Here is a 14,505-nt window from a genome sequence, read left to right as displayed (position 1 = left end):
GTTTAAAAAATCTTTAATTAAAGTTTGTATTTTTACATATTTTTTGCTAAATTTAAATGCTTATATTATTTCCGATTTTGAATTTCTCTTTTTGACTTGCATGATGTATGAAAACTTTACTCGTAGACAAAAAAATGTCACTAGTAAAATCTCCGCTATTTTATTTCTCCAATATTGGCAGATATGGATACAAAATAACTTATTTTTCGCGTCCCTTCAAAGAAATTTTGGCATATTTGCAGCATTTTGGTATGTAAACAGAATGACTGATTGCCTCTTTTTTAATTGGTTTAAAGTTTTGAAATCTTTGAGCATGTTTTTCGTGAAGCTCTTTTATGCTATTTAAAATTGGTTTTTATTTATAAAGGGTTACCTCAGGATTTGGGAAACCTAGAGTTGTTGGTGGGGAGGGAGAAAAAAAAGCAAATTTTTGAGGGTTACATTTAGAAAATGCATATAGACAGTTTTTGTTTTATACAGGATAGGGTTCTCACTATATCAGGACAACCTGGATTTGTGAAGGAATTAGATTTGGGGGGGGGGAGGTCAATGGAAAGTCAATGAATACTGCAGTTTTTTAGTAAAATCTAGGAAGATGATACATTTTTAAATTCATAGTTACAATAAGAAACCAATAAGATTATTATTGGTTCTTCTATGAAACTACTAATTCCCCCCATCTCAATGCTAAAATCTATATAATAAACCTTCGCCTACTAATTTTTTTTATTAGAAAATGTAAAACATATTTTCTCTCAAAGTAGCTTTAATTGCTGACATAAAAAAAACATATTTTCAAAATGATATTATCATGTATAGATAATATGGTAATTTTTTTTTCTCATCTCTTTGCAAAGTATTGCTATTTTTAATGTTATTCTAAAATCTACGTAATAAACTTTTTCCTATTGGATTTTTTTTTTATTACAAAAGCAAATTTTAATATTTGACACATTTTCTATCTAAAAATTACTTTAGTTGCTTATAGAATTAAAAAAAAAAGTATTATATTTCTGAAATGATATTATGATGCATAGTAAAAATGTAATCTAAAATGTTCTTGAAATTTTTCTGGAATATTTTATTTCTATTATTGAGTGGGAGCCATGTTATATCAATAATAAAAATCCTGGCAGGTTAGCATATCTCAGGGCTAAAGAGAATAGAAGGGCTNAGCCATGTTATATCAATAATAAAAATCCTGGCAGGTTAGCATATCTACTAATTTACAGTAATTTCCTGTAGAAAGACCACACTGTCGTGTATGCTGCTAATGCTAAATTTTTCGATTGTCATTGCATAGGTCACAGGCCACTTGCATAGGTAGCACTTTTAAGAGGGTGTCATACCGTGGAATAAAATATTTGTCCCAAATTTTCTTTCTCCTTCATTACTAAATTAAAGGAAAGAAAAAGCAAGTTCAGGCAAACCTAGAGTGAAGCTTCAGTTGCTGAAAATAATACTTCAAAGTATTAAAATGCAAAAAAATTATTAGAAGAGAACTTCACCATTGTGTAATAAGTTAACTTCTCATAATTTATTTTCATTTCTATATTTTAAAATTTTCATTTCAGTATTTTAAACTTCATGGCTTTCTCTGCCTGAATTAGCCTCTTAATTTTAGTCATGATACTTTTTGGGCGCTGTTATGGAAATTATACGGTTACTTAAATTTATGTACTTGGTTGCTTATGCATTTTGCTAAAACTGGTTTCTTCCTCTGTTTAGCGCTCGATGTCTGTGACAAGTCCCCATACACCAGTACCTGTTCAGCCCCAACGAATGCAGGCTCAAAGTCCAGTAATTACGATTCCTCCATCTCAGGTTATACCGGGCATGCCACAGCCAATATTCACTGCAATGGCTCCACAATATGTTATGCAGGCTACTCCTGTTAGTATGGCCATTTCAACTCCATTCAGTGCAGCATCTTTGACTCAAGCACCAAGATTCAGGAAAGGTACACAAATTTCTCTTTTTTATGATCATTTTTATTATTTATGACTGGGGTTCACTCCAGTACGGCGTCAGTATTCGCCAAATGTTCTACGAATGTCGCTAAAATCATACGCATGGGCGGCAAATTTGTCGTCTTGAAATATGTTTGGAATTTACAAAATAATTTTTTTGCATTGAATTTCATGCCTTAAAAAAAATTACTGTACTTATTTTATTGTTCAGTTTATTTGGTATGGAATTCTAATGTGTTTGATTCAAATGAATTTAACTGAAAGTGTCGGGTACAAAAAAACTTTGAATGATATCGGGAAATTTCAAATTCACATGTTGTGCTCAAGGCCCGACTTAGACTTATTTGGGTCCGGGGCAAAAACTTAATTGGGGCCCCCCTCTGCTTCAGTACTGAAGAACCGAACTTTAGGAAGGTATTTAAGATTTTTCACCTCATTATAGATGACAAGAAAGACATTATAGATGAAGTTCTATGACAAGAAAATTGACTAGAATCTAAAATGGCTCTAAAGTCCCCCTTCTTCCAATGGTCAGATGAAGTATTGTTCTGTCCATTTTATTGATTTTGTGACAATTCTATGTTCATCATGCCGAATGCAGTTTTCTGCTTGTTAATTTTGTCATCTAGCTGCGAAAAATTCATATCGTTGCTGACATTAAGGTGCAATTTGTAAACATATTGCCTTTTGCAATGTGTAAAAATACAGGCTGTTCATCGGCCGAATTTGCCCATCGTAATTGCAAAAATGTAGCTGAATTCCGCCCTAAAAAGCCATGGATTTATGAAAGATAGATTTGTTGTGTTCATACGATAGATTAATGACAGGGATGTGATTCTTCCGCGGATGCGCTGATTTCCGCTTTTTTCAGATTTTTCCATATCTTCCGCTCTTTTTTCATAAATTTCCGCGCGGAAAAAATTTTTATGCAGTAAATGATATTTTGTTGAATTTTTTTTTCTTTTGTTGAAAATCAATTCCCATTCACGCAATTTAAAAATTCAATATNGTATGTGTATCGAGACAGTTATTTCTTTAGGTCTCTTATTATTTTCTAAATAAGCAAAATCAAGATTTCATTTCATTAACCCCTTCACGGCTGGCATATGGAGAAAGAAGTGCTTTCCACACACCAAGCATGTATGTACTGGAGAGAGCTTGCCTGCTATGATACGCAAGTACCGTAATCAAATCATGTTCATGTGATCCTCAGCTGCCAGAGCCCGGAATACTCTTCTCGTAATGATAAACCACATATATGTAATCTTGATCCTAAAGAAGTTAATAAACTTGTTTTAATACATTTATATGTTATATGAAATTTTAAGAAAAAATTTTTAAATTGAAATTCTTGTAGAGTTAATACCCTTTATGTCATCATTATCCTGGTTCTATAACTACTGCATGCTTTCCAGGTAAGGTATCAAGTTTCTTTTTGTTTCTATTTTTAGTGCCCATAACTATGCAACCAAGACACGACATTACACCATCGATGCACGTGGCGGCAGCAACTGGACAGCCAATTTTAGCACCTGCAGCAATGCCTACTCCTTCACAGCTAACAATGCAGTATGCTAATGCTCCAAGAGTGATCCATACTTCAGGGCCTCCTCAGCAGGCAATGGGATACCCTCAAGTAATAATCATTAACCAATACTGATCATGATGTTAATATATATAATCGTTAACCAAAACTGATCATAATGTGTGTTTGTATAATGTGTATGGCTTAAGCTGCTATGCATGAAGTCTATTCAAATAAGAAATACAAAACCACAATGACACTTCTCTTATTGTGAAGTACTAGCGTGCTATCTCCAGGGTTGACTTGATGCCCACCCAGCTTCAAACTGATGGGTACTAGCTTGCCTAGGAAGTTAGTACACTCTGTGCTATGTGAAAAGCTACCAACTCTACTGAATTTTACCAGTTTCTCCTGATCTACTGGTTTAATCGATATTCTCCTGATTTTTGTAAATTTTTTCAAAATTTTCTAAAATTGATGAAGTTTTCTGAAAAAATCCCTATTGAAATAGAATCTTTGCACAGATTACTTGCTTGAATATTTAAATAAATGATATTAATACATGATGAAATGAGCCTTATTTATTAAAATCAGTTTAAAGCTTTTTTGTTCCAAAATTATGAGTTTATTTTTATTCAGAATTCCCCTTTTTAATTAATTAAAAATCTTTTAACTATCTTAGATGAATTAAATGCGTATTACTATTCAAAATTATGAGTAAACATAATGCATTACATTTTAAGTTTATTTAATGTTAATCATGACAAGAAAATGATGCAGTTTTTTTTATTTTGGAAAAAAAAAAAAAAATTCTTAAAAATTTTTTTATGTGTAAAATACTTAGTAGAAGACAAGTAGTTTCATAATGTGTGAAATATTTAGTAAATTTTGAACAATTATTATGAAATTAATATTTTGAAAAATCTACTGGATATTTTTCCCATCCACGTTGGTGTCTTGGTCATGAAATTGGTTAGACCCTTAACCTGTGTGACCCCCTTACTGACGGCTGATTCTGGAAATGCTGTTTTTTTTTATTAAAATTAATGCTGAAACTAGTTCAGTCCTTTGCCAAGTATTTTATTTACTTGCTCTTAAGTCAGTAATTGTGAATTACCTTTATTTTTACTTATACATATTTAATTCATTAATTCCTGAATTTTTTTACACTTAATATTCTGCTTGATTATTGTAAAATATTTAAAAAATTAAACTTTAGAAAAAATATTTATTTTACAGGGATGAGATTTTTCCGCTTTTTTCACTTTTATCTCTTGAATTTCAGCTTTTTTATCAAAAATTCAGATTTTTCTAAAAATTTCACTTTTTTTTTATAAATATTCCGCTTTTTCAGAAAATTCACCGATTTTCAAAGAGATACAGAAAATTCAAACTACATAGCTACCAATCCTTTCTCATTTTTACTTATTTTACCTATTATCTCCCCTTTTACACGCAGCNTTTCTCCCCTTTTACTCGCAGCAGANTCTGGAAATGCTGTTTTTTTTTATTAAAATTAATGCTGAAACTAGTTCAGTCCTTTGCCAAGTATTTTATTTACTTGCTCTTAAGTCAGTAATTGTGAATTACCTTTATTTTTACTTATACATATTTAATTCATTAATTCCTGAATTTTTTTACACTTAATATTCTGCTTGATTATTGTAAAATATTTAAAAAATTAAACTTTAGAAAAAATATTTATTTTATAAAAATAAAATGTGCCCCAATTTTGTGATGCTAGGCACGAATAGGTACAGGTGTTTTCCCATTAAAAGATGAATCCAATTTTAAATACAAACAAGTTATAACATGTTAATTATTGTTGAATAGTAAGATTAAATCTTTTTCAGTAAAATAAGGATTTTAATTTCTTTAGGAAAAACAAAATTAAATTATTTTGCATGGAAATTTCGTACAGTGTAATTTTGATTTCTGCATCGTTTCCCATGACTTCTGTAGCTTAACCACATTTTTATTCACCTGGATAAAGTGGTTTATACCATCGTATCAGATGAAATCTTACATATTTTAGTAATACAGGGTTGCCAGCTACTAAAAAAAAATTTACAAAATATTTTATAGTCTTAGATAGTTAAAAACTTAATCTTTCAAAATTTTTTTAGTTTTGCCAGTATTTTAGAAGCCTCCGCACAAGATAGCTAGAAAAATAGATGCTATATATATTTTAATCATTTACAGTGTTGAAGGTAACTTTAAATCAAATTTACAAAGCAAAGAATTATTTATTAGAACATTAACTTAGCCATTAGAAAAAGTTTCCCGAAAAGCATAGAAAGTTGGCAGCTTTGGTGATTGATCTACCTCGAGCAGGCAAATTTATCTTTGATGATACATTTAGCATATTTCATGTTTGATGCTTAAGAAATCCTATAGTTTTGAAGAAGATGATCACAAACATATGCCCACCACCATTTCTTAGACCATATGGAACAACGATATGAATTTACAGAAAAAAAAAAATAAGCCTTCAAAATCCAACATATGAAACATTAATTTCAAGTTTCATACTATATTACATACAGATAATTCAGTTTTTAAATTTAAAAATATGAAATATTTTCGTAATTTTCTCTTTCTCCATTGATATGGTTTGCTTTGAAATATTTTTTTATGCGTAATATAGTTATTTTATTATGAAACTTTTTGGAAAATGTTGCTCAAATTTGTCCAAAAATATTTACTACTCTCAATAAAAGAAAGTAAAGTTCATGAGGCAAGTATGCACATATATATATAGTTAAGAAAATTAAACATTTATTTTAATATTTGCACATTTTGGTATACATGTTTGAATGAATTCCTTAAATTAAAGACACCATTCAGATAAAACATTGTTCTAATGCACTGAGAGCGTGGGGAGAATCATGTACCCTTTCGTGTCTACCTTTCCAAAATAGGGACAATATATAAATGCTCAAAAAATAACAAATATAAAAAAATATCCAAAAATACATATTCTAAATTCAGAAAAATGATCGATGAAAATTAAAATGATTGATGAAAAATAAATGCAATATCTTAACGTTTCATGTCTCCATATTTTATCAGAAGAATTAACACTTGGGTTTTCATCAAACATTTGTTTTACTATATTAAGTCTGTCAACGTGTTGCCATTTATGGATGTATGTTTATTAAGTGCAAACACTCAGAATATGTATTGTATATTTTTTGAAAAGTTCTGACTAATATTGTTCCCTTGCAAAATTTGTGAATAAAGCATCCCAAAGTTAGGTCACCTGGCTCAATTGGGTTAATTAAGTACTCTAATTCTTTTGCATTTTATTTTCATTTATCTCACATTTATATAGCCTGGGCAAGGGGAATTGAAGTCAATATGTGTGAACTATTTATTATATTACTTTATTTAGCATGAATTTTTAATAGTGTTTTTCCCCACTTATTTTAATCCTTTCTTGAAGCTAGGAGTTTTTCCTTTTACATATATAATTTTCCTAAGTATGCTTTTGATCAAAGAATATGTAGCTTAATAATATACATCCTTAAAAATATTCATAACTCCTTATTTTGACCAAAAATGTAAATTTTTAAAAAAAAACTAATTAAAAACAAGTTTATTAAGGAGAAAAATATTTCAAGTAGTAAAATCAAGCTAGTTATACATTTAATCACTTATAATTTATATAAAGTGACCTTTTTAAAAGTAAAATACATATAGTTTATGATGCATATAATGATCCATGTAATCCAAGCTGAATGGAGTTGTATAACGCTATTGTAAGCATGCAAAAAATATGTTTGGAGTGTACAAAAATAACCTAAATAACTACTCATTACCAATAAATGTTGGGATAGTTTTACTAGAAGCATGCTATACTTAAAGAAAAATTGAGACGCTGACAATCATGCATCCACAGGATGTAATCTATATTTCACTGACTTTTGCACCATAGAGAACGATCGCCTAGAATAAGAATCTGGAGCTTTGTCTATCTTCCTTTGGTTTTAATACAATTCTGATTTGATGTGCGGTAAAAAAATCAACATTTTGTACTCTGTGTTGAAATTCTAATGAACTTTAAAATAATATTACATCTGTGGAATACCAAACAAGACTTTCTAGTTAAAATGGAAGGGTTGCTGTTGTGAATGGTAGTACTAAAGAGCATCTTTTTTGTTTAAATGTTTCAGCTTTTTTTTCATTAAAAAAAAATTGTTTTGTGTATAATTATTTTTTGTTTATACGTTTAAAAATGTTGAAATTTTTTTCTAGATGAATTTTGTTGTTGGACCTTCAAGGGTTGTTCCTCAACAGCAAGTCGGTGTAGTGCCTACATCTCACTCAGTTTCCTACTGCGACACTTCCCAGCTTCAAACCCATCATCTACTGAGTGAGTTTTATATCTTATTTCTCTAAATATACAATACTAAAGCATGAATGATTATTTGAGAAAAATATAGAAATTAATATTTAAAAGAAAGTGCTTTTTTAGTGTTGATAAAATGTGTCAATATCAGGTAGCCTCAGAATAGGAAAATTGCTTCAAATTTCTGAGAAAAGTGCTCAGTTTCAGGTACCAACTCAATTTTAGTCAAATTTATATCAGTAAATAAATACAGAGTTGCCATTGGCAACTAAATAAATAGATACAGGGCCACCATTGGCAACTTAAACTATTTTGAAGAAAAGGCTACTGTTCATTATTCATATTTAATCCTTGTGTACAGGTTTTTTTCTTCTCTCCATTGGACCAATGCAACTACAATGGAATGTTTCATACCACTGTAGTGCTAAGAACTATTGCAGAAAAGAACACTCTTTGAACCTGTTAGGGTTTACTTTTGACAGTTGAATGTTAGTATATAATTAAATTTAACTTTTTAAGAGAGTACAGTTGAGTTTTCTTGGCCTTTTAATCTTAATATGGTAGCAAAATTTTAAGATTTTTTTTTAGAAAAAAATAAATTATGTATCTAGTGACAATTCATTAGTAAAAGATATTCAACATCATTTTAATTTTGCTGTATTTTGAATTTAGTAATTCATTGTTTTAATACATTACTACTCTAATTTTGTACTATATATTTACCATTACTACGTTTCATAAAAATGTTTCTGTGCTACAACACTAACACATCTTCATATATATAACATGATAACTATAGCATATCTAAATTAGTTTGATTTGATATTGTAATTTAATTTAATTTCTGCTGATTTGAAATCTAATAACAATAAATTATAATAGTAAGCATTCGTCTTGTAAAAATTTGTTAAAAGACCCTTTCAATTCCTTGTAACTAGTTGGCACCTATAATGAATGCATCCTTGATTACTTCATGTATCCAAATGATCTGTTCAGATGCCCATATTCTCCAATAGAGATTTTATAACCGTGGTTGAAGGTTTAATTAAAAAAAAAAATTCTTGTTGATGCTGGTAACAAAATAGGCAGCAACACTACTATATAAGCACTGATACTAGGCAATAATGTCTTGGTAATTTTATGGTTGAATGATATGCATTTGTGTGATTAATAAAGAAAATTTGTCTTATATGTTTGTTATCTGTAATTGAAGGGTAAAGCAGAGAAAAACTTGTCCAATTTTTTGTATTATCAAGCCTGTTCTTTGTTGTGGTTTGAAAATCTATTGCGCTAAAGTAAAATAGATTTTTGTGATTACGTTATCATACACAGGAAATTTCGAATCGTACATTTGTAGCCCTCATATTTGATGATTTTATTGTCCATGTTTTGTTCGCATTTTTAACAGTTTGGTATTTTCGCATAGTTTTTAAAGTTTAGATTTTATTTTTAATATAATATTATTGCAATCATAAAATTCCAAATCGCACTTTTGAATAATTACTTAATGACCCACTTTAGTCGTGGCAATTTCATTTTAAATTCATGTTTTTTTTTGTTTTTTTTTTCTTTCTTCAAAAATGTGAAATTTTTTGCACTTTTGAAGTTAAGAGTGTGATTCTTGACAATATTGATCCATATGTGCGAGACGTAAGAAAAAATGCTAGTTTTTTCTCGCTATAGTGAAATAGTGGATTTTGTTTCCATAATATCCAAGTTTTTTTAAAATTTATTATAGTAAAAAACTGATTAAATTAAACAATAATCAAAATTCTAATAAAATTCATAAACAAGCAGAAAAGCAGAGGATTCTCATATCTGCAATTTTTTTTTAAAGATCAAAAGTGTAAAAAGGGAAAAGAGTTTCGTTTATTTTGATTTTTAAGTTTCTGGAAAAGAGACCCTTCCTGTAAACGAATTCCGGATAAGGAACTTTTTATTAATCCATTAACATTTTCGCCAAAATATAATATATATTTTCCCTTCCAAGTTTTGTTTTCTGCCCAGTATCAATATGACTTTCATTTCCTGGATTTCTTAGCTTTGTCACATTAAAAAAAAATCTTAAATTGTGCTTGCTTTTATGGTTAAGGTTTTTCTCCTATACCCTTCAATTCTGATTGTTAATGTGCATGCAAGTAGTCTAAGTATTTGGGATTAAGGGTTTTTGGTTCGTTAATACGTTTCTTTTTATCTTCTATATGAAGATAAATATTTTATTGCAGTGTCTGCCCATCCAGGAGCAGGCATGCCCGGGTCAGCTGCCCACTCTCTACAGCAAGGTGGACAGCATTCCAATCACCACCCACCTCAGTCCCAAACTCCAGGCGTGCATCCATCACCGTCACCTGTACACCAGGTCCCCACGCCACACGGAAACCACTCTCAGCCACCAACACCCACTACCGTAATGTATCCTGCTGGTGCTATGGGTCAGCACCCACTGCAAAGTGTCTCACACCCCAGCCACAATCAGCCTATGAACCATCCATTGCATCAAGCTCACCATCCAGGATTTCCAAGTGGGCCCCAGCCAGTGGTGTTGATGCAACAGCAACAGCCACCGACCCACCATGGGCACCAGCCTGGTGCTGCCCACCATGCTTTGCATATGCATTCTCTACACAGCCAGAATCATGGTAACCATATGGGAGGGCCTGCTCACATTCTCCCACAAATGACAATAATCCCAACAAGTGCTGCTATGCCTGCTACAATATCTACTCCTCCATACGTTCAACATCCTCAAGGTACGTTTTGCTTAAACTGTTGATTGAGCAACTCGCAAATAACAAAATTGTTTCTTTTGCCTTTTCCAAATAAATAGTTTTTTGTTTTGTATAGGTTTTTCAACCATTCAAAAAGTTTGAGTTATTTTTTATTCTTCCTTTATTTGGTTATTGGTTCACTTATTAAAAAAAAGATGTTCGTTTAACCCTTAATGAACTGATGCCGTCATATAAGCTGCATGGCACTTTTACTTGGTCCGATGATGCGCATAATTCGGTCATGAAAAACCTTTTGTTAGTTTTGACGCTTATATTGTCTTATTTTAAATTAATTTGGTTATAATAAAATTAAATAATTTTATTTTATGATAATTTCATCTGATGGGAAGTAAATTTGAATTACTTTCGGACCATTAAAATTTAAAATTGCAGCAATTAACAAATATCTTGTTTCAAAAATACTGGATAATGAAAGTTTTTGTTAATATGAAACTAAAGTATTTAAGACTGAAAATATCAATTTGTATTTTTAGATTATATTTTAGGAAATAATTTGTAATTATGGTCTGGGAAAAGAGCCTCTTCAACTGGAGAAAATTTTGCTTGTTGATATTTTTTTTGCAATCCTTCCTTAATAGATTTAAATTAATTAAGCTTCTAAATACCTTTTTATGACATTTTATTAATCCTTTTTTTATTGTATTAAGTTTCTACCAAGGTAGTTGGTCAAAATGAATATCTGTTCAATAAATAATTATATCATAATAGTGTGCAAGTTAAGAGAGTAAATAAAGATAGGATAGGGCAAACAAAATGTATAATTTCTTGCAAAAATAGCGATAGCATCTGTAATCAAAGCTAAACTATTTGTAGAAAAAAAATTTTAAATTCAATAAACTACCTAAGTTTATTGATTTTAAAATTGCTGGAAGCAGGCATAAGCTCACCAATTTAAAAGCCTAGTGCAGTGCCATACTGATTGTGGCCAAGTTCGAGCCAAACATGAGTGTGGATTTTTTTTTGTTGGTGTTTTTCTACTAATCAGGGCTAGGATAATGATAACCTAAATATTTTATGCCCAAAATTGTCGATTGTAAAAAGTTCTGTTCAATATCAACGCCTGTTATTAGGGGATATTTAAAATAAAAAGATCTAATACAAAATTTAAAATAATTTATGCTGAAAAAATTTGATTCACAAGCAAATATGTTTTTAAAGGTAAAAGTATAATTTAAACTTCATGAAAAAAATTGTAAAAAAATCTGAAATTTAAAAAAAAAAATGACCAACCAAAAAAAAAGCATGAATAATGCTGTGTAAATGGGGGGGGGATAGCAAATATGCAAAAAAGAGAAGATACCATCAATATCTTAGCCCTAATAATAAGTAATTGAGCCGTCTCATTACGATCACCGCTGGCTTGAACCAGCCTGTTTGTTTTAACACTTTGAGTGAACAAGTATTCCCTTTCAGTTCATGATTGGTGTTGGTATCTGTTTTTCAAGATGAAAATAACAAAATTCATTAGGCTAGAAGAATATGTGAATGATTTCGTGAACATTCACACTACTAATTACATCTTGGTTGGCCTGCAATGTCACCTAATTTGAACCCCATAGTAAATCTGTGGGATGTGTCATAACAGCAGGTAAAGCGTCTTCATAAGCACCCCGGTAGGTTTGTGTGATCAGCAACAAGTGACTTACTGCATGTGATGTAACTGCAAAACCATGTGGGCTCACTTCTTTACTAAAACCTGGCAGTTATCGACTCCTAGGATGTAGTTGTATCATTTCCCTAGAGGTTACTGGTAATCATTTTGATTTTATCCCATGAGCTTATAATTAAAACATCAAAGAAGATTTGATGACTATTAAAGAGTAGTCTAGTCCTTAGGAGTTACCTTTTTTAAACGGAAGTAAAAAAGGTCAGTAAAAAGTAAAAGATTTTAGTAACATCTCTCAAAAAAAAATTTAGAAATGCTCTTTATGCTAACACAAGCTGCTACTGTTAATTTATAATTAAAATGAATATAACAGCATATATCAAAACAAGTACAGTAAAGTCTCTATAATTCGAGGTGGATATCTTGAATTATCGAAAACTTAAAATTTAAGAAATATTTAAATGAATGGAAGCAAAGCAGTTTTTAAATTTCAGTAGTTAATTGAAATATGTTTTATATTTAAAGAAAATTTATTTACATTAGATGATCAGGGCACATTTACTGCATTACACCAAGTTACAATATTCATTATCTTACTGCATCAGGTTAATTGTACTTTAAAATAATTGTCTAATATTTTTTGTTTAAACGCACTGTTCACATGTTTCAGTGTTTATTATACAAACTTGTTTTTCAATATTCAGCCGTAGTAATCGTCGTAAAACCAATCGTAATAATTGTTCCACGTGTTGTGTGTGCATTGGTCATTGTTTAAGAGCAAGACTGATTTTTTTTCACTAGCTCGGATTTAACCCTTTGACTACTAACAGGACTCATTTGTCCCAACAAATGTTTAAAAATTACTAATAGACATATATATCCCACCATTAAGTATGACCGGGACATATATGTCCCAGCCTCTAAATTGATAACCGCTTGTCAGAAAAATCCCAAATGCTAAATATGCCTTATTTGTGACCTACTTGGTCCTTTTGAATAATAAACGGGACAAAAAAAATCATTTTTTAGAATTTGTAGTCAAAGGGTTAAAGGAAACTCGAATAATCGAGACTCGAACTATCCTGACTCTACTGTAAATGCATGAGCAACATTCAGATACAGTAATTAAATGATGCGATGTTGCTTTCATCCCAACTAGCAGAACTGTTGCCTAATACTGACCAACGGAACTGTTTATATTTTAATCTTGCTCTCTTTTACTGGTTCTTTAAAATTATTTTTAAATCAGCTGTGATATTGCAAATAAAAAAACTTGTTTCATTGTTCAATATTTTCGTGTTTCAGAGCTGTAATATATTTCTTTCTTTTGCAGGAGTATGAACACAAATATTTTTAAAAGAAATGTTGAAGAATAATGACAACATTAGTTCATTTTATTTATTTCGATGAGGAAGCTCAGACAAAAGTTAAAGATAATTCTTTAGCTAATAGACAAATAAAAAATTCCTTTATTGTATTGTTGTTTGATTTATATCTTTATAACAATAAAAGAAACCCATGCTTTAAACCATATTGAGAATTACATTAACATTGCATTTACATGCTAGAGAAATATTTGACAAACTTTATTCGGCCCCTTGTGACTGACTTGATTGCGAAATGACGAATATTTGCCATGTGAATAAATGTGTGTTAATGCTCAAGTATTTCTAAAAACTGCAGGTTTTTATATGAATTATGTTTAAATAAATTCTCGAATTTAACACAGAATAATAATTATCATAGGATGATTTAATTCAAAAATTTGACCCAGTTTTACTGTACATCAAAAGCTTAAAATTACAAAACACTCGAAATCCGTGATTTATTAGATTATTTGTTGAATTTATATTTTTGATATGGCAAACCCACAAAGTGAGGGTGGCGCGTCAAAAGCATATTTTAAATAGGCAATTCTGTAGTAATAATATATAGGCTGATCCGTAACTTTTGAAACTTAGAAAGCAGAATTTTTCATTGGTCTTAACATTAGTAATCAACGTCATGAAAGGTAATAGATTTATTTTCCTGTTTACTACTATAGGTGGTGTTTTCTACACTGCAAACTCTTTACTGCCAGGGTGTTCTGGAGCCATTTGGCTCACAACGTGATTATTGTGTTTTGAGACTCTTTAGTATTATTTTTTGTGTTTGTTACCTAAGTTATTATTTGTGTTTTAAAATTTAAGCTTAATGATTGATTGTAAAATGAACTTAATCTTGCTGCTCAAACAATATGCTAACACTGATGTATGATGATGCAC

The 14,505-nt window shown here is 30.4% G+C and overlaps 1 protein-coding gene across 2 annotated transcripts in view; it reads left to right on the top strand.

Moving 5' to 3' along the window:
• The window catches only part of LOC107448210 (ataxin-2), a 30,106-nt gene extending 16,388 nt beyond the window's left edge, over nucleotides 1–13,718 (top strand). Inside the window, exons 15-19 of one of the 2 annotated variants that reach the window (XM_043047442.2) lie at nucleotides 1,729–1,960; nucleotides 3,422–3,606; nucleotides 7,753–7,870; nucleotides 10,072–10,596; nucleotides 13,575–13,718. In XM_043047442.2, coding sequence (XP_042903376.1) covers nucleotides 1,729–1,960; nucleotides 3,422–3,606; nucleotides 7,753–7,870; nucleotides 10,072–10,596; nucleotides 13,575–13,582 — 1,068 coding nt within the window. In that variant the 3' untranslated portion in view covers nucleotides 13,583–13,718. Of the gene's footprint in view, nucleotides 1–1,728; nucleotides 1,961–3,421; nucleotides 3,607–7,752; nucleotides 7,871–10,053; nucleotides 10,597–13,574 lie in introns of both variants that reach the window. The other variant, XM_016063331.3, reaches the window with a different exon arrangement.
• Nucleotides 13,719–14,505: the final 787 nt, after the last annotated feature.

This window comes from Parasteatoda tepidariorum, chromosome 2 (assembly GCF_043381705.1).
Source record: "Parasteatoda tepidariorum isolate YZ-2023 chromosome 2, CAS_Ptep_4.0, whole genome shotgun sequence".
Lineage (NCBI taxonomy): Eukaryota > Metazoa > Arthropoda > Arachnida > Araneae > Theridiidae > Parasteatoda > Parasteatoda tepidariorum.
The sequence above is the reverse complement of the archived record's forward strand: the minus strand, read 5'-3'. Positions and strand labels throughout refer to the sequence as shown.